At 34.2% G+C, this 27,090-nt stretch overlaps 2 protein-coding genes and 1 pseudogene across 2 annotated transcripts; all 3 read left to right on the plus strand.

Moving 5' to 3' along the window:
* LOC18600834 (nuclear pore complex protein GP210) lies at positions 1,691 to 20,122 on the plus strand. Its single transcript, XM_007031514.2, has 36 exons — positions 1,691 to 2,188; positions 2,273 to 2,538; positions 3,399 to 3,565; positions 3,651 to 3,867; positions 4,027 to 4,373; positions 4,681 to 4,860; positions 5,046 to 5,184; positions 5,268 to 5,416; positions 5,671 to 5,782; positions 5,865 to 6,457; positions 6,599 to 6,722; positions 6,839 to 7,119; positions 8,273 to 8,386; positions 8,618 to 8,680; positions 9,860 to 10,051; positions 10,780 to 10,839; positions 10,948 to 11,016; positions 11,400 to 11,546; positions 11,662 to 11,781; positions 11,972 to 12,091; positions 12,762 to 12,917; positions 12,995 to 13,057; positions 13,168 to 13,268; positions 14,219 to 14,630; positions 15,221 to 15,323; positions 15,413 to 15,522; positions 15,705 to 15,776; positions 16,095 to 16,170; positions 16,300 to 16,407; positions 16,554 to 16,695; positions 17,476 to 17,556; positions 17,640 to 17,856; positions 18,095 to 18,161; positions 18,874 to 18,965; positions 19,352 to 19,412; positions 19,491 to 20,122. The coding sequence occupies exons 1-36, from the start codon at positions 2,016 to 2,018 to the stop codon at positions 19,844 to 19,846; spliced, it is 5,850 nt and encodes a 1,949-aa protein (XP_007031576.2). The 5' UTR covers positions 1,691 to 2,015; the 3' UTR covers positions 19,847 to 20,122.
* LOC108661740 (heterogeneous nuclear ribonucleoprotein 1-like) lies at positions 20,821 to 22,114 on the plus strand. Its single transcript, XM_018119368.1, has 6 exons — positions 20,821 to 20,936; positions 21,022 to 21,062; positions 21,150 to 21,313; positions 21,431 to 21,530; positions 21,605 to 21,763; positions 21,845 to 22,114. Exons 1-5 carry the CDS (start codon positions 20,884 to 20,886, stop codon positions 21,712 to 21,714), a joined length of 468 nt encoding a protein of 155 aa, XP_017974857.1. The 5' UTR covers positions 20,821 to 20,883; the 3' UTR covers positions 21,715 to 21,763; positions 21,845 to 22,114.
* LOC18600835 lies at positions 21,849 to 25,381 on the plus strand (annotated as a pseudogene).

A 27,090-nucleotide genomic window follows, 5' to 3' on the forward strand; every position in this document is an offset into this window, starting at 1 on the left:
ACAAATTGTTACATGTCATATTGAAAAAATGAACCGAATCTAACTTTTTGTTATCATATCTGGCCGTAGAATGATCAACCTATATAAGAGAGCGTTGTCAACTAGCTTAGAAAAAAGAAAAATAGTGAAAAAAGAAAAAGAACATTTTAGACACTTCATGTTTAGACATTAATGTCGTTTACATATTTAAAATGCGTTTACACGTTTGAAACGAAATATTTATTTAAAAAATTAATAAATTTATATATAATTATAATTAAAAATTAATTTTATTTCAAATTGAATTTGTTTGATGTAAGAGAACCTAAAACCTAAGCATATACAAACAAAACTTGCAACCCAACAAACCGAGGAAACCCAACTGAGCCCAAAAAACAAGCACCCCAAAAAGCAAGGAAACCAGACAAAAGTAAAAAAACCACCCAACTGAACCTAACCCAAGAAGCGGATCAAAGCCCGAAAGAGAACCTAAAATCCTTCCACTGAGTGAACACATGGCAACAAAAGAATAACTTTTTTGATAAAAAAATTGAACCAAATGGAATTTAAATGATAAAATTCAAATTTGTAACATAAAACAGAATACATGAAGATTGTGTCCTAAGCACGTAGCATGTGCAAATAGTCGGTTTGATGTTAAAATTTTAAAAATTAAAAAATTAAATTTATTTTATATAAAAACTGAATCAAATTGAATTATTATACTTAATTGATTCAATTGAAAATTGAATTATTTTGACCAATTTTAAAAAATTAAATTGAGGTCAATCCTTTATAATATTTTATCAATTTTCAAGATAATATGTTTAAATATAAATTTCAACCTGATCAAATAATTTTAACAACAGTTTAAATTTAATATACACACAAGTGTTAATGTACAAATTAAAAACATATATTAATATATGAATATATATATATATATATATAATAATGTAAATTTTTATTAATTTGAGTTTAGTTGTTCAATCTATTCAATTGAGAAATTTAACTATCAAAAATTGAATTAAATTAAACAAAATAACCGAACTTACAAAATCGAAGATTTCGAAAACCATACTAACCAAATCAAGGAATTGAATTCATTTCTATTCAATTAATCAAAATTTGCCATTCAAAATGATTTTGTTAACACCTAATTGTTTTAACTTCTAAACCTTCAAATCTTTATATTCATTTTATTCATATTTCTTTCTCTTCTTTATCTTTTTACTTTTTACCTTTAACGTCACTCTATCTACTTTTAAACTTTTTAATCTTAATTGATTTTATTCGTACTTTTCTTTGTCTAACTCATCTTTTAACCTTTTTACCGTCAGAAAATGTCATTTAGACCCAAACTTTTATGCTATCTTTTTATAAGATTCAAATTACCTTTTTCACCTTTGATAAGGCTAAACTTTTTTTTTACCTTTTTTACTTTTATACAACTCAAATTGCATATAAAAATCATCATGATTTAAAAAAAATAATATTCCTAATTTAAAGGGATTTGAAAAGTTTTTGAATGCTAAGATAAAGTTGGATACTCACATAAAAAATCCATTAATAAATTTCAAATTAGTACTAATAAGTATTTTAAAATTATTTTTTATAATGGTAAATATCACAAAAATTACCTTATGTATTTCTTTAGTCAAACTAGTCAACTCCGAAATGAGCGAGGACGGTGACTCCAAAGCAAAACGACGACCAGATAAAAGCACCTGAAATTTAAAACGATAAACAACATGATACCCTGGTCGGAAACCACGTGACAAGCACAATCCATACATTTTGATCTAAAATTGCCTTCCTTTTTAAATCACCACCACTCCTCTCACGACACGTACCCCTCACCGTTCGCCGTCTCGCGTCCCCCGTAAACGGTAAACCCCCTCTAAAACCTCTCCTCTACTTACCTCTTCTTAGGGCTTCTTCCTGTTTCTTCTCCTTAGAGCTGAGCTCACTGTAGCCAACTTTTTGCTATGCGCAAACCTTCATAGCTCTGGCTTTAGTAAATTTCGAGGGTGAAGATGATTCGGCTCAGTTTGTTGCTTATTTTAACTGCTTCGTTAACGGCGGTGACCGGAACGACGTCGCATTCGAGCTCCGGTCCTCACATAGCTGACGTCAACATACTTTTACCTCCAAGAATGACAAACCCCGTCGAATATCGGCTTCAAGGTAGCGACGGCTGCTTCAAATGGTACTTTCCCTATTAAACATTTCCAAGAATACGTACATTTCTGCGTAGACGAATACGTATAACTTTTTTGATTTCGTTTTACAGGTCGTGGGATCATCATGAGATTTTATCAGTTTTGCCAGAGTATAATGTGACCAATCATTGCTCGACAAGTGCACGGCTCAGATCGATTGCGCCATATTCCGGTAGAAAAGAAACGGCGGTATATGCTAGGGACGTGTACACTGGAATCGTGATTCGCTGCAAAGTTTTCATTGATAATTTTGATAGAATTCAGATATTTCATAATTCTATTAAGCTTGATCTTGATGGCCTCGCTACGCTCCGCGTTCGTGCCTTTGATAGTGAAGGTAATTTAACAAAAAAGGCTAATATCCACTCTGTTTTGTTGTTGCTTTTGATAATTAAAGAAAACGATAATGCTGAAGAATTAGGAATTAAAAAAAAAAGTAAATACTCGAATAAAAAGATGAAAGATATTAGTTTTATACGACGGGTTATATTTTTGTTACATTTTACATTTTAGTCTTTTTTTTTTCTTTTTTTGCACACCCTTAGTTTAGTAAGATTTTGCTTAATTAGCAGAAAACAAGTAGTAAAGGCAACTTTCAAAGGTAGCATTACTTTCTAAACTCTTTAACAAGCTTAAAAATTGTGCAATGTCGATGTGTAGCATGATACAGTTACAAAAGCTATTGTGGGTTATTGTAATAGCTGGCAAAATGAAATGACCTGAACTTGTAACAACCTGAACCCGAAAGAATCTGCACTTGAAACAACTCGAGCCTGAGACTGAACCAACCCAAAGCTGCAATAACCCAAACTTAACACTAAAAATGCAAAATGTAATAGCTAGTTTCATTCCAATCCGAACTTGAACTGAACTTGAGATGACCTGAACCCAAAGTGACCCGATCTGAACCTGCAAGAACCTATGTGTTTGCCACCTCTAGTTGTTTTACTATTTATTTGTAGCTTAAGCTTAATGTAATAACTCGTAATGCACTTATGATCCTATGGCTGAGGGCTTTGCTTCTTGCATTCTTGTAATTAATTGCTAGTCCAATTTGTACATTGCTTATTTCTGATACTGCATCTTGTATTACGTGTTCTCTCATGTTGAAGAACATTCATCCTTATTTAATTGGGTTTCTTCTTGTTTTTCTACTTTTTTAGGTATTGTTGTATTCACCTTTTACTTGTGTTTCAGACAATGTGTTTTCGTCCTTGGTGGGTTTACAATTCATGTGGCAGCTGATGCCTAAAACCAATGGACCGCAACATCACCTTGCCCATGTTCCTTTGAAGGATTCACCCCTAAGTGACTGTGGTGGATTGTGTGGTGACTTAGATATCCAGATACAACTTGAAGAAAAGGTACTCATGCTACAATTTCAATAGTAATGAGTTGCCATGTACTTTTGCATTTATGTTGAAGCTTATTCTTTGGTATGTGCTGCAGGGTGTATTTTCTGATTTATTTGTCGCAAGAGGCATTCATATTGGCCATGAGAATGTTTCGGTGCAGTTGCTTGAGCCACTGTTAGAGGGCATGGGTGATAAGATTGTTCTAACTGTCGCAGAAGCTATGTCACTAGATCCACCATCACCTGTTTTTGTCCTTATTAATGCTACTCTTCGTTATAGTCTTAAGGTTATCCGTGGGACTGTTCCTCAAGGTTTTCCTTTTTGAATCCCTTCATAAAGACTTTCTAGGGATTGAATTAATGGGTGTCTCTTTATGCTGTCAAATTCATATGGAGTAAACTGGCTGTTGATTGTTTCATTCATCAATGTTCTTAGAAGAAGTCTAAGTAACTTTCCACTGGTTTTTGCAGAGGTAACTTTTCCATCACCACATCATCAATGGTCTGTCTCAAACTGTTCAGTTGCTCAAGTGGACTCTATGCTGGGTGTCATTAATGCACTAACATTGGGGGAAACAACTGTCATTGTTGAAGATACTAGAGTTGATGGCCATAGTCAACTGTCATCTCTTAACGTGGTCTTGCCAGATACCCTTTCTTTGTACATATCACTGTTATCTACCTCTGGCGATCCATTAGAAGGAATGGAACCCATGCCATCTGTGGCACATTGGTATGTTGTTTCTGGCAAACAATACCTCATTCAACTGAAGGTTTTTTCTCAGGGACCTTACTCACATGAAATCTACATTACAGAGGTAAATTATGAATTACTTATATTTTCACCATTTAGCAGTGATATAGGTGAGCTATGTTGTCTTTGTAACATTAAGAACTTTTTGGACTGATGTGCTTGATTAGGTTCTCGTACTTTCTTCAGTTTTTGGTCTTCCTCTTTTTTCCTCTTTATTTCCCTTTGGTTATGCTTCACGGGTCGATCATTTTTGAGGTTAAAAGTTGTTGTTATTGTCACTTGTTAGTTCAGTAGTGTAATTTGATATGCTAATTAGTTTCTCATTATTTTCTTGGTTATTTTCCACTCAGACTTCCTTTCCTGCATTGCAGAATGATGATGTTGAGTTTTATGACAACCAATCTGGGTACTGGAAAATTGTCCCAGTGTTAGAGCCTATTGCTTCTAGATATGGCTGGAGGAATTCTAGAATTTTGAAAGCAACTTCAGAGGGAATGGGGAAATTGACAGCCTCTTTAGTATACTATAATGGGCATCATGATATTAAGGAGGTGAGATGTCATTTACCTCAGAGGGACTGGGGAAATTGACAGCCTCTTTTTTTTTCTTGTTATTCTTTTAAGAAACAAGATTATAGAAGCATCAGTATGTTTTCTGATTTGCTTGTTTGCCATCGATGACCCTCTTATAGCTTTTGCTAGGAGACTCAGTTTTCTTTCTTGGCCTTGTCATTCAGGTTCTCAAGGTTGTGCAAGAAGTTATTGTTTGTGATCCAGTAAAGTTTAGCTCGGAAAAAATAACTGGTGAATCTCAAATTATTCTTCTTCCCTGGGCACCTGCTGTTTATCAGGAGATGGAGCTAAAGGCTACTGGAGGTTGGTAGCCTTTTACCTGTTGAATTTTTGAAATTATTTTTTCAATTTCTAACATGTTTTAATGGGATTCAACACTTTTATAGGTTGTGCAAAAGCCTCCAGTGACTACAAATGGTTTTCTTCAGATATGACTGTTGTTTCGTTCACTGCTTATGGAGTTGTCCAGGCTAAGAAGCCTGGTAAAGCTACAGTGAAGGTGGTGTCAAGTTTTGATTCATTCAATTATGATGAGGTACTGAAATTTCAGAATCTTGTTTCTTCCACTGCTTTCTGTGTTCTTATAGTTGGCAAAGATCCTTGTGTGGCATAAAATTGGTAAAAATCATGTGTTTATGCAGTGGTGTTGCCGCTTTTGTCGTTGATGCATAAAATTCTGAAATATGGATTATCTTGTCTGTTTTATACCCTGTAAAAGCTTCCAGTTTCACATGCCCTTCATTAGTTAAAGTTTTCTTTTGAAGTTATTTTTTGTATCATTTTTAACAGGTGGTGGTTGAAGTTTCAATTCCATCCTCTATGGTTATGTTGCAAAACTTCCCTGTTGAGTCTGCTGTGGGATCACATCTCCCAGCTGCTGTTACAATGAAAGCATCAAATGGTAATGCTACATTCCACAATCATTTGGAAACTTATTTTCTTCCATGCCAACTCTTCTGTTGAAGTTGACTTGCCATTTGCAGGTGTCTACTTTTCTAGGTGTGACGCGTTTCATTCCTTTATAAAGTGGAAAGCTGGAAGTGAGTCTTTCATAGTTACCAATGCAACAAGGGAGGTTCCAGTCTTTGAAAAGCAAGAAATTTTGGAACTTCATGCCCCAGTGTATGGTCCTCCATGTTCATGGACTTATGTATATGCTTCTGCATCTGGTCAAGCTATGCTGCATGCAGCATTTTCAAAAGAATTTCATCATTTTGATCCTTCTTTTAGTGGGCCCATTGTTTTAAAAGCAACTTCACGAATTGCAGCATATCAGCCACTTACTCTGCATCAGGCAGGTGATGGGAACCATTTTGGTGGTTACTGGGTTAATACAGCTGGATCAGAAGCTGCTAATCAATTAGAAAACCTGGATAAGTTATATCTTGTCCCTGGAACACATTTGGATGTTGTGCTTCATGGAGGACCAGAAAGGTGGGACAAAGGTGTTGACTTCAGGGAAACAGTGGAGATTTTTGATGAAGAACGTGCACATGATAATGGGGTTCATATGCATCAGATTTCTAGCAGCCATGGCATTTTGTACAGAATTTTATGCCAAACAATGGGAACATATGTAAGCTACTGCACTATTTCCTGGAAGGCCCTTTATGAGTTTCAATTGAAGTCCATGCACCAGCAATTTCTTTTCTTACATTGTGGTCTATCTAATTCAGAATCATGATATATTTGCTTTCTGTGGTTCCAAATTGTTCAGAATCTTGTTTTTAAACGTGGAAATTTGATTGGAGATGATCATCCTCTTCCTGCAGTAGCTGAAGTTTCATTGTCTCTTGCTTGCAGCCTTCCTTCCTCGATTGTGGTAATAGTGGATGAACCTGGTAAATATAATGATTTATATTGGACAGATGTGAAATATGGCCATTGGTTCCTTCCTGCACTTCTTTTTTTTGCCCCCTTTTTAATGATGTTGTGTGCTATTGGCCTGATGCTACAGTTAATGATCGAGATGTTATACGGACAGCAATTCAAGCTGACCGTATCCCAGGGCAAATTCATGTTACCCCAGTTACTGTAGCAAATGGACAAACTATAAGAGTGGCTGCAGTCAGCATTAGTACCTCTGGGGAGCCTTTTGCAAACTCTTCTTCACTGTGCTTGAAGTGGGAACTAGGCAATTGTGACAGTCTGGCTTATTGGGATTATGCTTATGATTCGGAGAGCTCTAAAAAGTCTAGTTGGGAGAGGTTTCTGGTCTTGCAAAATGAATCAGGATCGGTACTGATGTTGATATTTATATTACTTTCTATCTCTTATTTTCAGTTATTTTTAGCAATATCTTGGCCATGACCTAACAGTCGCGAAGCCATCATTTCTTATTAAGATGATTCTATGTATAGCTTTTATTTCCTTCATGAAGTGCATGTTGGGTCTGATGCTTCATTGTTGTATGCAATTCTTTGAGCTGTGCAGGAATAAGAATTCTGAGTTATGGGGTTATATATGGTCCTTGCCCTTCCACTATTTATTAGTGCTTTCATGCTTTCCTTCAATCTGTTTTGCTCTCTAGGTCTCATAACGATATTCTTTCCAAGGTTTAGTGATAATCTTGTGTTCACCAAGGACTGGATGTTTTCTCGTAGGTGTGTCATATGGTTTTACTTAAGGGAGAGGTGGTGAGAGGTCTTTGCCAAACTGAGGAGGGGAAGGTTGAGGAAAGTGTGGGTTCACTCAAAAACAAAGAGGGTAACTGTGATAATATTTTTTTAAATTAATCAAAAGATATCTATCATAGCATAAAATATTAATATTATCTTGCTGCAATAATATCTTTAAGTTGTTAAGCATGATAAAAGTGCTTTTGGGTTCAAATTGGCTTTAAATTGGCTTCAAATAGAAGTTGGTGATATACATAAGTACGTTTTTGCAGCATTTTAGTATCTACTATTGGTCTCCAACTGATTAGCAATCAGGTTATAGACACATAATGCTTGCCTATTGGGTCATTAGAGTAACTAGAGAAGTAAAAGATTACTTGACTGGGGAGCTCTCATCTGCTTCACCATCTTTTGTGTTTTTATCCTCACTTGTTAATAATTATGAACTATTTGGGCATAATGAGTTTTTCTTTGATATTTCTGAGCAATTATTTTACCTGTTGTATTTAGAGGTTGTACAAGTTTGACAATTTGGATTCTTCCTAGCATTTAATTCTTCTTATTGTTGGTATTTGTAATTTTATCAATAGACATTGTTTACCACTGATGTGTAATTTTCTTGCTAAGATTTTTAGAACTTCTATACTGTTTTGATGGTTGGCCTTAAATTTGTTTTTAGTCCCTCCATAAGTATTTGATACTTGATGCTACTTTTTTCTTCTCACGATGTGTTAAGTTGTGATAAAATAAGATTATAATTTCTTGTTTCTCAGTGTATTGTTCGTGCCACTGTTACTGGATTTTTGGGTACTTCCACGGCTGATCGTTATTCTGCTAAATTGCTAGAAAGTTCCAATAATTTTCTAACAGATGCTGCACGGTTACAGGTAGGTTATTTTGGCAGGTTTTTATTCCCATCTTTGTTGCGTAAAATTCATTAAATACCTCCCTTTGCCATTTGTCATGTTATGAGTGATCTATTCTATCAAGATTGGTTCTCCCTCTCCCTTTCTCTTTCTTTTTAATTTTCTTCTATTAGCATTATTTATTTATCTATTTTTTGTGTTAACATAGGATGAAAATTTCATTCTAATATTTTAATTTGTTAACATGTGCAGCTCGTTTCTACTCTAAGAGTCAGTCCAGAGTTCAATTTGTTATATTTCAATCCTGATGCTAAGGTAGATTCTAGCACCATCCCTGCTTACTTGATTTGCTGATTTTAAATAAATATGCATTACGAATGCCCTTGAAACATGTTTGATGATGTTGCTGTGGTAAGCATTACTTTGGAATCTTATTTGATCATTATCTCTTTGTGATATGCATTGCCTTAGAAACATTTGGTGATTTTCATGTGGCACCTATTCATATATTTTTGCTTATGGTTATATGTTATGGAGTTTGATGAGTGAAGAATGGAACTCTTGCAAAATGAATCTAAATTTTTCCCTTTAGTAAACTTGTTTGCCATATATTCATTTAATTGTTTAACAAAATGGTGACAGTTGCTGTTTTGATTTTCTGTTTTTTGGGCTATTACATTCTTGCAGATCTAATTATTAGCTTAGAAAAATCTGTTACTGTGGTCTGCTTGCTAGTTGTTACTTTTGGAATTCTATGAGGATTACGATTTTGCATATCTAATGACTAATGATTAGCTTGGATTACAATGTTAGTGTGGTTCCCTTTCTAGTTGCTACATTTGCAATTTAATAGATGATGGCAGTGCTCTCTTAAGCCTTCAATAAGTGAGTAAATGAATAGATATTTGAGCCTTCAACCCAATCATAATTTTATTGCAAAATAACTTTCATCATTGCATGCCCGTGCGATAACTTGGAAAAGATTAATGGTAAAATCTATCAGAATTATTGTAATATTTTATTACTATCGATTCATACCACCGATTTTAACAGTTTTATCTAGCCTGTATCATAGTATATCAGCCTCTTAAATGATCAGTCAAAAAGGAGATTGCACCACTAACAACATTTACGTAATCACTGCTCATTCTAAGGCTCTTAGAATGAGAGGCTCTTAACAGGATTTAGTGCCTTCTTCCAGCTCCTATTTATTTGTTAATTATGGTGTTGCTCCTTAGCTGAAATAGAAGGGCAAATAAGGTTTTACATTTAAGGGCTATAGCTATTTTTAGTGAGTGAGATGTTTAATGGTAACTAACTATTTTTAGTGTAGCATTTTGAGCAGCTCATCTTCAATCCTTCTCAGCCCAATTTATTTTCAAACTATTCCTGTTGGTTTAATTTTGTTTTCCAGCACTCCATATATGCTTTTATTTGGGAACTTTGACAGTTTATAATCATCATACAATGTACTTAATCACTTTCTCCATTCAGGCAAATTTGTCAATTACTGGAGGGAGCTGTTTCTTGGAAGCAGTTGTGAATGATTCTAGAGTAGTTGAAGTTACTCAGCCCCCCCCTGGTTTACAATGCTTACAAATGATGTTATCACCTAAAGGCCTGGGGACTGCACTTGTCACAGTTTATGATATTGGGCTTGCTCCTAACATTGCAGCTTCTGTCGTGGTAATCTCTTACTCCATTTTATTCCTACTTTATGATTTATGGGAAATTGTGTATGAAAACTCTTTTATTTCTCCAAAAATATCATGCTTTTAATGTGTAGATACCTTCAAGAGAACTTCATTTGGAGTAGTTTAAATAAGAATTGCTCCTTAAAGTAGGTGCTTTACCTTAAGTCTCAAACTATTTTGAAATACATCATCTATTTTGACCTTTAATGTTACAGATTCAATTGTGCTACAGTAAATGAAAATGCCTTTTTATTTAGTTAAAGTAACTTTTAGGCTCTATTTGGCTTGTGGCAAAGTTGAAGGAAAGGAAAGTATGAAGCAAATCCCACCGTGGCTGTTGATGCTATTTACATTTGAAAAATTATGTAAAACCAACTTGCCCAAACACAGCACTTTGTTGCCTAGCTCATTGATGTGATTTATGTAAGTTCAGATGGGTAGATTCAGTTACAAATCAACCCCTGTTTTAATTAAGAAATATGTGGAACTATAATTTTTGAATCTTTAGTATCTTGAGTAATTACTTAGGTCAATTTAAAGTTTTCTTTCATTTGCTTTGATTTGAAATGCTTGGTTAATATGAAATTACATCATGCTATGATTTGGAACCTCTTATGTGCTTCCTTTCATGCCAAGAGTATGCATTCTCCTACTGATGATACCTTCATGTTTGATATCTCAATTTGCTTGTAATTTATCATGGTGATGACCTTTTTACAGGTCCAAGTTGCAGATGTAGACTGGATTAAGATTATGTCTGGAGAGGAGATAAGCCTTATGGTGTATTCTTCACTATAGCCTTTAATTAGTTAATCTTTTTTATTTCTCTTTTTTTTTGGCTTTTAACCCAGAGCAGCATGTAATTGTCTGCTAATTTTATATTTGAAGGAAGGAAGTTCACAGTCAATTGATCTGATGGCTGGGGTTGATGACGGAAGCACTTTTGACATTTCTCAGGTTTGAAATGATTGCCTTTATCATTTTCCTAAAGCTATATGTTCCAGATTATCTTTTGTGGAAACATGTTTTAGACTAAATGCTGTAGGAAGTGTGCTAGGTATTTAGACAAACTGAGTGTAACTGAATCTTGGTTCACATGTAGAGAGGTAACATCTGTTGTGAAGGAATGTATCCCTTTGTCCTCTCATGCATTGGATCTTTTTGTGATGTCCAACTGGCTATGTTAGAAGTAAAAGATATACACAACTCAAAATATTTTGAAAACGTATCTCATAAAATAGTTTGTCTGAAGGTTTCTGATGTGTCTATGTCCATGCATCCATGTGTATGTCATTTTTTCACGTTCTTTCCATATGCCCTGATGGGATCCTTCCCTGCAGTATGCATTCATGAATATTCATGTGCATATTGAGGATGATACAGTTGAACTTGTGGACAAGGATGATATCTCAACTCCTGGTGGTGGATATATTGGTGCGCAGAATTTTAAAGTTAGGGCAAAACATCTTGGCATCACAACTCTTTATGTAAGTCATTTTAGCCTCTTGCCAATATCTTTTATGTTAGCATTTCTTAAGGACTCATTGAGATTTCTATATCAAGGGTATGGTTGCATAAATTTCACGATAGATCTTGATACAGGTCAGTGGTAGAAGACATTCTGGCCATGAAATATTGAGTCAAGTTATAAAGGTTGAAGTTTATGCCCCACCAACAATTCACCCGCATGACATTTTCCTAGTACCAGGTGCCTCTTACATGGTATGCTTCTTTCTTTATTTTTTATTTATATTATGTTATTCTGTAAGCAGTTCTTTATCATGTTGAGCTCCATATCTTCTCCCCCTTAACTCCTTCTTGCACCCTCTTTCCTACTTTTATTTGAAAATTTAATTCTTTTTTTCATGCTATTAATTGCATCCGCTATTACATTTATTTGTCATACTATTAGCTCACAATGAAAGGAGGTCCGACAATTGGTGCCTTTGTGGAGTATACAAGTATTGATGATGGCATCGCAAAAGTCCACAAAACTTCAGGACGACTGACTGCAACTTCACCTGGGAACACTGTAAGATATGAGATATGATACTCATCTGATACTTAAAATAACAACTGTTTTGCTTTTCTATGCATATGCAATGGTGCATTGCTTTGCAACTTTACCCTCATGAAGATGCTATAGTTTGTTGAGCACTTAGAATTTTCAAGTTTAACTAAACTAGGCAGTGCAATTGAATGGATTTGGGTTATGATGATGGGAGACCTCTTGTGTGTGCACATTGTTGAATGTTCATATTAACAGTGGCTAGAGCATTAGTTTGCTGTAGATGCATTTTCTTCTCATTGTTTGCAGTCATTTCTTCCCTCTCTTTCTCAATTTTCTACTGTCACAAACAGAAGTGTGAAAATCTCATTTGGACTCAGTAACCTTACGAAATGAACTGACAGCTGCTGTCACAAGAGCATATATGTGGATAGCTAATAAGTCTTTGTCAACTGTTCATTGTCATATTTGATAGGGTTAGAGTAAATGGACCCACTGCCTGTGCTACAGTGGCTTACATTAGTTCTTTTGGTAAATTTCATCATTTACTATTCAATTAAGATCAAATACTTATCACCAGCTTGCTTCATCACCAAGACAGCAAAATGCTACCACTTGATTTTCCCCTTAACAAGGCAGTTTTAACTGTATGATAAGTTTTTAATTTAGATGTATCTTATGCTTTTATCATCAGACTTTGGTTGCCACAGTCTATGGCAACGGAGATAGTGTGATTTGTCAAGCATATGGCAGTGTTAAAGTGGGAGTACCATCTTCAGCAATATTGAATGTACAAAGTGAACAGCTTGCTGTTGGCCGTGAGGCAACAATTTATCCTTTATTTCCGGAGGCAAGTATTGAGACCCTGAAGAAATATCTCTATCAACTATTTCTTTTTGAATTTTGACTGAGTTCTTGTATTTTCAGGGAGACTTATTTTCTTTCTATGAGCTTTGCAAAGATTATAAGTGGACTATCGAAGATGAAGAGGTTGAATTAAGTGTTCTGTCCAATTGTATTTGTCTGCAATATATTGTTTTTCCATCTGATTGAATTTTAGTAAATTTTTGTATGAACATCAATTTCATTTTGTTTTCTAGGTGTTGAAGTTTGGGGTCCCACTGGTTAGTTCAGAGGCAGTTCAGCACTTGAGTACTGTGGACAAGGAAGAACTTAAATTTATTAATGTCTTTTATGGAAGGTATAATTATGTTAATGAAAATTAGGCAATGTTTCTTTTGAATTACAGAAACTGATAACTATTATTGTGTTATTTATCCACTGCTTCATGTAACCAATGAGTCTTGGCGAAGTAAAATGCATATAAAATATTCTGGCAGTATGGACATAAGTTTGGTCTTATCAAATAGATACAGGTGATACATCAGCCGTCGGAAGTGCTCTGCACTTGAAATTTCGTGTTTCTTTTTGGAAGGGGTGGGGGTAGGAAGCACCAGGATGAGTATGATTGTAGTTGTTCCTACTTCTGACAAATGTGAAGCATCCTCTATTAAAGCTTGCTGGAGTTTGAGTGCTTGTGTTTGAGTAGTTTTTGCTGCATCTAATTCATTTGATGGATGGGTTAAAAATGTTTTTTTTTTTTTTGCAGCAAATTTGTTTGGTTTTTTAGAACTTTTTAAGAAAATTTTAAATTTATTTTGTCTTTAAATGAAGGTATCTGATTTAAGATAAAGCATTTCGTCTGTAAGGTCAACATAGCAGTATATATTCTTCTGAACATCCCTTGGAATATAACTATAGCTGAAATTAAGATAGCCATTTTTTTAGTCCAAACTCTTGCAAATTGACTTTGGAATAGAAAACACAATCAATAAAAATTTCCTTTCTGCCTCTTTATAGTAGTGAAGTTTGGTCTTAGGTATTGGAGGTTGTTGTAGGGAATGATGATATCTAGCTTGTTTCCTGCCTAAGTTTGCTCAATCGAACAACATTGGTCAAAAACATGATTTAAAACTGATAGGCACATGCTTCTAATGCTATGACATAACCACTGAGCCTCAATGGCTCATTCAGATTTCTAATCTTTGAGTGACTCGAAATTAACGCTGGCTATCTGAATCTTCTTTCTCATCTGACCAAATTATACAATTACACTAGCTTTTCAAATGACCATTTGTCTCTCTTGTCTAGGGCCCCTGGTAGGACGAATGTTGCAGTTTCATTCTCATGTGACTTCATTTCTTTTGGTTCACACTTGGAGGCAAGGACTTACAGTGCATCTATCTCACTATTGGTGGTGTCTGATCTTCCCCTGGCACTTGGAGCTCCAATCACATGGGTTCTTCCTCCCCATTATACCACGTCTAGCATTTTGCCTTTGTCTACAGAATCACATGGGCAAAGAGATAGTCAGAGTCGCAAAGGAAGCATAATCTATTCTTTATTAAGAAATTGGGAGGAAGCAACTGAAGTTTCACAGCGTGCTGTTTCCATTGATGGAGATAAAATTAAAACAAAAGAGAGCAATAATCTTGCTTGCATTCAGGCAAAAGATCGCATCACTGGAAGAACTGAGATTGCTTCGTGTGTCCGGGTAGCTGAGGTATTTGTACAATCTTTTATATTTTTTTTTGAAGGGAAAAAACACAGCAATATGTACAACCTTTTATATGTCCTGCTAAATTTCTAAGATATACATCTAGCAAGCGGCTAATTTTCCTTTTCCATTCTCTTTTTGACTGTCTAGCATTATTACTGTCAGCATGCGTTTTAAAGTTGAACTTGTTACCCTAAGTTACATAGAATAATTTTATCAATGTTCTCATCATGCAATGGAAGTAAATGTTGAACAAAAGTTTCTCAACAATTTCCTAATATCTTTTGGCCAATTGATTTTATTTCTGATCTTTGCATAAATTAAGTCTGCCTTTCCTTATGATCATCATAGAAGAAGCAATTGACATAAGCTGGCTAATCGTAGCTCATTTGACTGTTTAGTCTACAGCTTGATCACTACATAGTTTTGGCAAATGTATTTGATATTGTGGGTTGATCCTCTTACTATTGCTTTATAACTTTTCCTTTAATTGATGGATATTGATTTTTGCATCACTTCTATTGAGATTTATTCTATATAATTTGAAACTTTCCTGTTCATTCTTAAACTCAGTAGAGCATCTATATTCTTTTTAGGTGGAGCAAATAAGAATAACAAACAAGGAGTTTCTGGTCCATGCAATTGATCTCGCTGTTGGCGCTGAAACTGAACTTTCAATAAGCTATTTTGATGCTCTAGGTATCATTGTTATCATGTTAGTTAAATTATTTGCACTCTGCTATTTTAGATCCTAATCAGTATTCTCTTTTGATTTTGTATTTTGCTAGGAAATGCCTTTTATGAAGCATCTAATGTTATTCTCCCTTATGCTGAAACTAATTATCCTGATGTAGTCTCTGTTAACACGACCCATGATACCAATTCAATTCATCTCAAGGTCTGTTAGTATCTTAACATTAATTCAACATTTCAGGAGATTAATTAAGGAATTTTAATTGTTTTTATTTCTATTGCTATGTATTTTTATCATTTAGAGTGTATTTGTGTGAAGGATCCCACACATACTCACAACAATTTTACCTCAAGTAATATCATTTAATCATATGGTTCTGCATGAAGGCAATGCGACATGGTAGAGCTCTTCTACGAGTTTCAATTGACAATCGTCCACAGAAGTCAGACTATATGCTGGTACCTGCTTCCTCTTTTCTGAACCACAAACTATATTTTTGTCAGATGAACATTGCACAACATGCAACTTTCGATGCATGCATGAACTATGTTCAGTTGTTCAGGAATGCTATAAAACTTTCTTCAGCTCAAATTATTTGAGGCTTTTCTAAAGACTTAAGGCCTTATTTTGGCTTGCTTTTATTCAAATTTCATCACTTTTATTGCAATACAAAATGCTTTCTATGTCTATTTCTTCGCTTACTTTGAATAAATCGGTTCATTTGTATTTTCAATAGTTTCTCTCCATTTCACAATAAGCTTAATCCTTTTCTTCAGATTTCAGTTGGTGCCCACGTGCATCCCCAAAATCCTGTCCTCCACCAGGGGAGTTCTATTAACTTCAATGTAGTAGGTGGGTTTATGGTGGAAAATTAATTTTATGAAGAAATTATTTTATTTCCTCTAATGCTTTACTTGTTTTTAATTATATGTGGTAGGTTCGGATGATAATACTTTACTTTTGGTCCATTATATGTGCTAGGTTCTGGTGATCAAGCTTCAGGTCACTGGCTTAGTGCCAATGAAAGTGTTATAGTTTTACACATGCAATCTGGACAGGCGGAAGCAGTTGGGGAGGGTTTGACCCAGGGTACTAAATAACCGTGAATAATATCTTTCACTGTGTTAAGTATGCTAGTTTTTAGAAAATTGATGTGGCAAATATCTTTCATCGCTTAACATTTTGATCATTGAAATGCCATTCAACTGATTTATATGTTTGTTATTTCTGAAAAGTTTCTTTTGAAAGTTCTGGTGTCAAGCTGCAAACAACAGTCACTGTGCTACCTGAAAGTACTCTTGTTATGGATGCTCCAAGGGAGATGCTGACAAATGTTCCTTTTCCCTCACAAGGATATAGCTTCTCTGTGAAGTTCAGGTTTGTAGATATAGTTAAAGCTTTTAAGTATGTTATGCCAGCTTGCAATCTGACTCTATGGTTGATGTATTGGAGGCTGAGAGTTATTCTAACATATTAAGTGGTTAAGATGTAAGAAGACAACTAATAGCAGATCCAACTTTTAAGGATTAGCAGGAGCATGCTGCTCATCTGTGTCTTCCAAGAATGTAGCATTCGTAACATTGTTCAAATGAATATAAATTAATTTTGATCTGGAATAAGCTTGCTATGAAAAGTGGTTAAAATTCTACTCTTCCTTAGTCACAATATGTATGTACCTTTAAATATAATCTTCGTATGTCACTGTTTTGTTTTATTCTTAACTAAGTGTGATACAAACTAATCTCAAAATGGAACTTTAGGTAATGCTTTGCCTAGAGTTGTGGAGGTTTATTGGCGATGTAACCATCTAGTGGCTCACTTGAGTGTATAGATGGTATTAAGTTTCTGGACATCAAAATCTGTGAGAATGTACATCTTATCAACCAGCATTGCTTACCTTGACTAAAGCTTTAAGCTAGTATTTATTTTTCCTTTTCTGAATTGCAATTTTCATGATTTCATGTGTGAAAAAAACCATATATGACATTTTTATGGAGTTGGCAGACCATCATCTTTGGTATAAGTATGTTGTGCATGTATGGTGGGACTCGTTTTTTTTTGTGAAGGATTGATGATTATTCATGCTGTTGTCTTCAGAGCAAAACCAATAATGATTGAATAAACAAAATTTTTAAATGTGTCTCTTTCCGTACCCAGTGATACAAAAGACAAGATCAATGCTCTTGGAAGCAGTAAAGGAGCCCCATATGACTGTAGGGTAGACCCTCCTTTTGTTGGGTATGTCTCTCTCTTGTGTCAACTTTGAATGTTGATCTAGCCTATAATACTTGTATTATTTGTAATGGTTTTGTTTACTGCAGCTATGCAAAACCGTGGATGGATCTTGAGACTGGCAACTCATTTTGCCTTTTCTTCCCTTACTCTCCAGAGCATTTGGTGCACACCACACCCAAGTTCAAGAACATGAAACCATATATGTATGTTTCCATCAATGCTACAGTGAAAGAACACAGCCATGTTTCTGGATCTGCATCTGCACTTTTTGTCGGGGGATTTTCCATAATGCAAATGGGAAAGGTAATTGGTTGATGATTTAGATTTTTTGTCCATTCAGGTTTTGATATTGGCAGTAATAAGTATGTTGAATTCCCTTGATTCTTCTGTATGTGACATAAGATCATTGAACTATTAGTTTTGGGTTTAAATTTTGAATGTACTGTTTCAGTACTTATCTTGTGTCTCTCTGGAACAAGTTGCTTGCATTAAACATAGATATGGATCACGAATGACTTTGTAAATATTTTGTGTCTTTCAGAATATAGTGCAGTTAAATCTGACACCAAACTCCAACAAGACTATCATAACTATTTTGGGAAACACAGGTAAATGACTTGGGCACATTCTCTCTCTTTTCATCTCCTTGCCTGACCTCCTATACCACATCCTCCCCCCTTTGTTCAATTTTTTTTTTCTTTATATGAACTAGCGGACATGATACAAGTTTCCTGATACAACCCCAGAGAGTTAGCACCTGGTGGCTGTAGAGTGAAAATGAGTGTACTACGGCTATTAATGTATGTGAATGAAAGAAGAGGGGAAGGGGTCGGGGAGGTGTAGTGAGGTGGTAGTAGCAATTCTCTGAAAATTACCAGAATTTTAAGCTTTAGAAACTGATTAGGTACATTTAGGGTTGGCCTTTTTTATTCTACCGAAGTTTAAAAGAATTCACCAAAGGTTTTCTAGTAAGCCAATATATTCTAGGACTTATATTTGCTATAGTGAATTGCATGGTTCATTGATGGATGATTGCAAGTATGTGGCATTTGGGTCTGACATTTTTCGATCATGATGATTAACCTTCTAGGCTCCTGTTACATTGAGCTTGAAAAGAGTTACAATAGTTTCTGTTTTCTTGAGGTTGTTTATTTAATCTTACAAACTCAGGAACTGTACTATGATCTCGCTGATGTGATGATTACTTGTGCAATGCCATCTCCAGTGCCCATGCCCTACTGCGTGCACATGCCTCTGATGGATTCCATAGCTTCACTTGTCAGCCAAACATACTTATACTAATTGATCTGATATTTGTAGATGTTGACATCCGCTGGCATAACCAAGATTTGTTAATGATCACTCCCATCCAGAAAGAAGAATTTGGTGTTGGTGGCTGTGTTCATTATGAGGTGAGATTGTGCATAATTTGCTTATGTAAGAATAAATTTGTTCAGCCACATGGGTTTAGCTCAATTGGTAAGGTTGAGATGGGGTTTGGATAGAGATCCTAGGTTTGAGTTACAAAAAGAAAGAAAATGAATAAATTTGTTTTGCTATCAGAAATACTAAGCACAACATCTTCTGAAAACAGCAATTGTAGACCGAATAACTCCTGTATGGAAAATAGTATAATGGTTCAAAATCCTAAGAAGCTTTCCTGCAAGTTGTAGATAAGTCTTGCCATTTCGTAAAGCTAATATCAAAATTGGGATATGTGGAATGAATTATTTCGTGGCTATGTTATTTTTAAGCTCCAATCTCTTCCTTTCTTGATATTGCTGTACTTGCAATTCAGGTGAAAGCACTAGGTGCCAAGCAATTCAAGGATAAAATAATTGTCACACTCCCATCAACTGGTGAGCTTAGTCTTGAATCCAGATTTATAGGTTATCATGGGGAGGATTGGCTTCTCATCTATGGTTTCTTTTTTTCAGGTCAAAGAGCAGAAGTGGATGTTAACTATGAAAGAGCATCGATCATTGACATTACTGTTTTTAACTCTTGGATTCGAGGTTCTGCCCTACTAGCTTTGATCATTGCAATCTTCATACGTATCTTGTACTTACCTTCGCGACCTTTTCGATTTGCTTTTCGGCGACCATCCACACCCCCTCCCACTCCAAGCATATCAGCACCTGTTACACCTGAGCGGAGCAGTCCTGCTGTTCCTGATGAACAATCTCCCCGAACACCTCAGCCATTTGTAGATTATGTGAGAAGAACCATAGATGAAACTCCATACTACAAGCGAGAAGGTAGAAGGAGGTTTAATCCTCAGAAGACATACTGAATCCATCATTTGGCATCGATAGATCATTAGCACTCTCTCTCTCTCTCTCTCTATATATATATATATATATATATATATATATCTTTGAGTGCTTAGAAGTTAGAATGTGGCAAAAAGCTGCCAAATTTTGTTGTATCATGTATGTACTTGAACTCAAGTTCATGTCTGATTTGGTTGCAAGTATTGTAGGATTTGCACTTTTAGCTTTGAATTCTCCTAATGCTGGATGTGGCTCCATTTGCTTAATCCTAATTCTTTTTATTCTCCCTTTCTTTATTCTTTTATTTCTCTTTTGGTATAATGCCTAAAAATTTTTTTTTGAACTATTTAAGAAAATTCAAATAAACTTTTCATTCTTTTGTTGGGTTTAATTAAGTTATTGTATATTTATTTTAAATCAAATAAATTTTTATGATTAATGGTTGATTAATTATTATCAATCAAAATATTACCTGCTTTTGTATGTCACATGATGTTGTTGACATGGTGTATTGACATGTTATTGATTATAATGTGACACGGTAATATAGTTATGTAATATTTTTTTATTTTTTTATGATGGCTTCGTGTTAATAGTACAAGATATAAAATGATAAATAATATTTTAATTAATGGTAATTAGTTTATTGTTAATTATAAGAGTTTATAGAAAAGTAAAGATTTATTTAAGTTTTTTTTGAATGATTTAAGTGTGTTTTCTATTATTTTTTCTTTTAATTTTTAATCATTATAAACTACATTTTAAAAGAAACTTTGGGCTTTCGAGGTTTGCTTGGTTTGGAATTTGTTGTGTCCTTCTGTTCATGGGTAACCTCCGGATTTTTGGGGCTATCTTGGGCCTGTAGATCTTTTGTTGTATTGGGCTTCTGGTTCGGCCCAACAGAATGCTCGGGCCATCGCCATTTACCAGAATAATTTTTAAATTTAAAACGGCAATTTCTTCAATAGCGGCACTTCAACCCAAAAAGGAAAAAGTGTGCAGTGTTTCTTTTCCCCTCTTCTTCGAGGCTCTGCTAATTCATTTTCTGTTCAAATTCATGGGAACCCGAGACGATGATTCATTTCCCACCGGAAGGAGAGGAAGCCCCGGGTAATTTTCCTCTCTTTTTCTCTTTGTTTGTTTCCAGTGAAAGCGCGGGAAAGTGAAAAAATAAAACTTTTTTTTTTCATTGCAGCAAAATTTTCATCGGAGGATTACCAAGAGAAACAACAAGAGGTCAGTATTTTAATTTCTTTTTTTTTAAAGAACATGTTTATATGGAGAAATTTCATAGTTATTTTTATTTTGATGATTACTTTGCAGTACAATTTTTCAAGCATTGTCATAAATATGGTGAAATCAAGGATTCCGTTATAATGCTAGACCCGAGAACCGGGATACCACGTGGATTCGGGTTTGTTACTTATGAAAATCCCTCTGTAATTGATAAAGTTATTGAGGACACTCATGTAATTAATGGAAAACAAGTAAGCTTCAGCTTTAATTTCAACAATAACAGGTTAATTATCCTTCAGTAGTTAATAATTGAGTTATTGTCTTGGTTAATTGACATTTTTTTTCGCCATTTTTGAGGTTCTATCTAGGTAGTTATTAAGAGAACAAAACCAAAGGGAGTTGTTGGGACTAAGGATTTTAAGACTGGAAGGACTTTCATTTCTGGAATTCCTTCAAGACTGACTGAAGGTAATGTTGAAATTGGAACACTAATTGTTTTGGTTCGTGTTAAATGGCGCTAATTTATTTGTTGCATTGCGTAGATGAGTTTAAGGACTTGTTTAAACAGTTTGGAGAGGTCAAGGAGCACAGAATCGTGCGAGATAATAATGCGTTTTGGATTTATTACTTTTGGCATGGAGCAATCTGTTGATGACCTCTTAGCCAAGGGGAACAAGGTTGAACTGGATGGAGGATCGCAGGTGAATGGAATGCACCTTTTCTAGTTTTAGTTGAAATAACTTCTTGTTGATGGTGTAATGCTGATTTCTTTCAATGGGTAGATTCTATTGCATAAGGTGTATGCTGGATGGGAACTTCCTCCTAGGGGATTCTTCAAGCTCAACTCTGATGGGTCTTCTGCTGCTAATCCTGGAAAGGCAGGAGCTGGTGGTATTATAAGAAATGATCAGGGGGAATGGAATGTGGGGTACTCTAGGAAATTGGGCCAAGCAACCAGTACTTGTGCAGAACTTTGGGGGGTTAGGGATGGATTGCAATTAGCTGTGAAGCGAGGACTTTTTGATGTTATTATAGAAGTGGACTCGCAGGTTGTTTTGGATCTAATCTGTAAAGAAGCGGTTGATTCCCATACACTAGGCCCTATTATTAAGGAGTGCAGGTCGTTACTTGAGCAAATTCCTAATCACAGGTTCTGCCAAATCAATAGAGATAGCAATTGTTGTGCAGATCATCTGGCAAGAATGGGAGCAACGATGACCAAAGACTTTGTTATATTTGAGTTTCCCCCAGATTGCATTAAACTGTTGTTATTTGCCGAATCCTTGGAACCAGAAGACAATGATGTTATACTTGGTGGAGAAACTAACGAATTTAAATCTTTGAACCATGCGAAGGATGAAGGCTCTATGCCTCAGACCAAATGTGGAGCAAGTCCTGGGTAAATCTCTTTCAGCTTGGTTGGTGTCTCTCTTTCAGATAAAGTGAGGAGAAAGTGCAGGATAATTTTTAAATTTACTTTTCCTGTTACTCAATGACTCGAAAAAAAAATGGACAGTAAATAAAAAATAGAATCACCCAACTTAAGGTTCAGCTTTTAACGAAATTCCTGAGACTTTGTTTAGTTAGAAAAGTAACCATAAATTGAAAAGAAAATGAGAGGAAAAGAGGTTCTTTCTTAATTTTACCCTTTTAATTTATTTTCTTTCATCCTATAGCTTTCCAGGGAACTAAATAGTTTTAAGCATTTTGACCTATCTTAGTAGAAACCTGTATATCACATTCAAGTTTGCATTCACAATTGCTTAGATCTAATTGCATCATGGCTTATACTTTGGATTATAGATTTCTTATTATAGCTTCTTGTAAAAGGAAACTTCTAGTTTGGATATTTTAAAATATTTTGTAATTTTGTTCAGCATGTCAACTTTGCAGCAAAATTTTTGTCGGAGGTTTAGCAAGAGATACAACATCTGGTTAGTTCTTTAACCATAAAATTTTTTAATATTGTTGATATTGACGGGCAATGCTTTTTTTTTTAACCCACTTGGATCTTGATAATCTTTTATGCAGCACAGTTTCTTGAGCATTTTGGTAAATATGGTGAAATCGTGGATTCTGTAATAATGAAGAAGAAAGAAACAGGGCAGCGACATGGATTTGGTTTTGTTACATATGCAGATCCTTCTATTGTTGATAAAGTTATTAAGGACACTCATATTATTAATGGGAAACAAGTAAGATTCAAGTTTAGTCTCAATCTATATTACTATGATGGACATGGGTATGCAGGTCCAGCCTTCTAAATATAAGGAAAAGTTTAGGAAAAATTGAACTTATCCATATTGGACACATGCCTGTATCCAACGCTCATCCCAAGTCCATGTAACATAGGACTCAATATTGAGTTGGTTATTCCGCTTTCCCTGCTATGAATCATGGATTACTACTTTAGTTATTGACTTGATTTATTGACATTTGGCATGGTTTTTGTGTCTTCTAGGTAGGGATTAAGAGAACAATACCTAAGGGAGCTATAGGAACTAAGGATTTCTAGACTAGGAAGATTTTTGTGGGTGGAATTCCATCAGGAGTGTCTAAAGGTGATCTGTGTCTGTGCACATTCTTGATGTTTGATAAAATTTTGTGAAAGGTGGTTTTAATTAATCTTTTGCTGAAATGCGCTGATATATTTATTTTGCAAATGCCCAGATGAGTTCAAGGACTTCTTTTCACAGTTTGGAGAGGTCAATGAACACCAGATCATCCAGGATCATGCCACTGGTGGTTCTTGTGGTTTTGGATTTATTACTTTTGACACTGAACAAGTGGTTGATGATCTCCTGGCCAAGGGGAACAAGGTTGAGCTGGCTGGAGCTCAGGTACATAGAATGCTTGCATTTCTTATATTTCTTTGTCCTCGTTATCAACAGTTGACATCTCTCTTTTTATAATCCAGACTTCTTTGACTTCTAAGAGTGAAGAGACATGTATTAATTGAATAAATTCTTGTTGCTGGAGCATTAATAGTTTCTTTGAATGGTCACTTTGTCTTGTACATGATGATGACCCACCAGTCCATAAGGTTGTAATTGAAGTCTTGTAGAGCCAACCTCTAATTGTAAAATTTACAGAATCAACTACCCATGCTGGTCCAAGTGTAGAAGTAATTATCACATCTTAGAATGTGGATGCACATTTCAGTTAAATTAACAAAATCTAAAATAGCTGGCATAAAAGGTCTGCATTTCTTCTTTCTGTTCTTGTAGGTTGAGATTAAGTGGGTATCTGAGCTGCATGGTGATTCTAGGAATGCCTATGATGAGTTTGAAGATTTTTATGGTGGATGTGTTGGTTACAGGTTTGACAATATTGGTTACAGATCAGGTGGCAGTGGCCCTCACTGTGGAGCTGCCGGTCATACAGGATATGATGGAGCTGAATTTGGTGAGTATGGAGGATATGGCAGTGGTATGGAGTTGTATAGGGAAGAGCCCTCCCTTGAATACTCAGGTCATTACGGAGGAGGTGAATTTGGTCACTATGGAGAATATGGTAGTGGCACAGAGCCATATAGGGGAGAGCCCTCCCTTATATACTCAGCTGACCTTGAAGGAGGTGAATTTGGTGGGTTAAAGTGCTATGGTGGTCTTATGGAGCCACATAGAGATGAGCCCTTCCTTGAATACTCAGGTCATAGTGGAGAAGGTGAGTTTGGTCGTTATGGAGAATATGGTAGTGGTATGGAGTTGTGTAGGGGAGAGCCCTCCCTTCAATACTCAGGTCATCATGGAGGAGGTGAATTTGGTCAGTTCAAGTACCATGGTGGTGTTATGGAGCCATATACAGAAGAGCCATCCCTTGAATACTCCAATCATTGTGGAAGAGATGAATTTGGTAGTGGAATGGAGCCATATAGGGGAGAGCCCTTTAAATACTGGAGGCATGTTGAAGGTGGTCAATTTGGTGGGTATGGTGGTGCTAAGGAGTTGTGCCGGAAAGAACCTTTTGATGAGCACTCAATTCTTTCTCGAGGAGGTTTCAATAAAGGCTATGATGTGGGACATGGCTTTGGAGGGCCTAGTGATATTTATGGAGAATATGGTGCGGGTGGCATCGGTCGTGGCTATAGAGGTGGTGGTGAAGGTGCCTTCTTCGGCCATAGAGGAGGCCACGGTAGTGTAGAGAGAGGTGCTTGGTATCATCCTTATGCTAGGTAGGAAGGTTGTTGACGGAATGGAATACTTGGTGTAATATATGCGCTGGAAATGTACGTTGTCCCAGGTTGAAGCACCTGGGCCCTTCTCTCTTCATTGTTATTATTATTATTATTATTATTATTATATCTGATCTTTTGCTTTGATTTGGGTAAATTGTGTTTGTTATAGTAAAATTTTTATAAATTAATAATCTCGATTAAATAATATTTTTAATTGATCATGATTTAAGATTAACGTTATAAATTAATAATTTGTTAAATTTAAAAAATATACATAATTTTATTTGATATATAAATTAATAATTTTTTATATATTAAAATTATATATATACATGATTCAATTACATATTTATGTAAAATATAATTATAATATTATTTTTTTAAAAAAAATTGATGTCTCTTTGAATTTGATTTTTAACTTTCTTTAATGCATTAAAAGCTTTGGTGTTGGATTTTCGTATTGCAAAAGAAAATTGTACAATATAATTATTGTTTTGAGTCATCTTTACATGAAACAGTATCAATATAGAACAATTATCTTTAATTTTATATTCTTTATCATTTTTAATGACGTTTTCGCTAATTTATTTGTTACAAATAATGATAATTTGTAATTTAGTATTTAAGTACTTTTCATATAATCACAATATGCAATATATCTATTTAGCTTAAAGTTTTGAAAAAAATATAGAATATTTTGATAAATGAATAATTTATTAAAAATTAATTAATGTATAAATTAGTAAATTATTAATTTATCAATTAATTAATAAATTTTCATGGTCTCAAAGATATTAACTTATAAAGATTTTAATATACTAATAATTTTTTATATTTAATTTATTTTATATTTTTATTTATTTTAAAAAATAATAATAAAAATATCAATCAAACTATCTTAAATATTTTATTTAATGTTTGAAAGATCTTATGATTGATAAAGAATTTTTTGTAATCTATGTGGAAAATCTATGTTATAATCTAGATCTTTATTAGTTCCATTAAATTCTTTTTATATCAATAAATACATTATTCAATTAAGTCAAAATAAATTAAGAAATAGATTTAATGGTTATCTTATAATTCCTAGTAAGAAAATTACAGGGTACACTTGAAAATCAAGAAAAAAAAAAGAGTATAAAGTAAAGACAATGCCCAAAATTTATAGTTTTCTTCTGAATCACTTATATTTTCTTAAAAAAAAAAAGAGGCTTGAAAAAAAGATAAAATATTTGTAATAAATTCTCTATTTTAAATTTAATTCAGATATAAAGTAAATTTGTAATGCTACTATCAAAGTTATAGTTTTTTCTTAAGTTAACATTGCTTCATTAAAAAAATTAATATTATTTATAATGTAGGGAAATCAATGCAAAGAGTGCAGTATCTTAACTCAAAATTTATTATTTGATGGAATACTTAAATTTTATAAATATTTGATTAAAATTTTGAATTGTTATTCGAACTCATATTTAAATATTTTAAACATTATTCGTCAAATATTTGATTAAAAAAATTTTAAATTAATTTTTATGTATGTTTTTAATAAAAAGTAAATTAATAAAATAAAATAATTTTTAAAAATTAATCAATAAATTAAAATTAATTCATAAAAATAAATTAAAGTTGAAAATCATATTTTAAAATAATTAATAAATTTTAATAAATATTACATTAATTATCAAATTTAATATTAAAATTATTATTTGTAATAGAGTTCTAATAGTGAGTTGAATTTGTGACAAATAATAATATTATTATCTAAATTTAATTATAGAATATTATAAATATTACATATTATAATAAATATGTTTGTTTAGAATAACTCTAAGGAAAAAAGAAACTAATTTT

The sequence above is a fragment of the Theobroma cacao genome, chromosome 4 (genome assembly GCF_000208745.1).
Source record: "Theobroma cacao cultivar B97-61/B2 chromosome 4, Criollo_cocoa_genome_V2, whole genome shotgun sequence".
Classification (NCBI taxonomy): Eukaryota; Viridiplantae; Streptophyta; class Magnoliopsida; order Malvales; family Malvaceae; genus Theobroma; species Theobroma cacao.

Excerpts from the sequence above, each read along its gene's own strand:
- LOC108661740 (XM_018119368.1), top strand. The coding sequence starts at position 20,884 with ATGGGAACCCGAGACGATGATTCATTTCCCACCGGAAGGAGAGGAAGC. Across the intron at positions 21,063-21,149 it reads ACCAAGAGAAACAACAAGAG|TACAATTTTTCAAGCATTGT; the intron begins GTCAGTATTTTA and ends ATTACTTTGCAG. Across the intron at positions 21,314-21,430 it reads ATGTAATTAATGGAAAACAA|GTAGTTATTAAGAGAACAAA; the intron begins GTAAGCTTCAGC and ends GGTTCTATCTAG.
- LOC18600834 (XM_007031514.2), top strand. The coding sequence starts at position 2,016 with ATGATTCGGCTCAGTTTGTTGCTTATTTTAACTGCTTCGTTAACGGCG. Across the intron at positions 16,171-16,299 it reads TATTAACTTCAATGTAGTAG|GTTCTGGTGATCAAGCTTCA; the intron begins GTGGGTTTATGG and ends TATATGTGCTAG. Across the intron at positions 17,857-18,094 it reads CCATAATGCAAATGGGAAAG|AATATAGTGCAGTTAAATCT; the intron begins GTAATTGGTTGA and ends TGTGTCTTTCAG.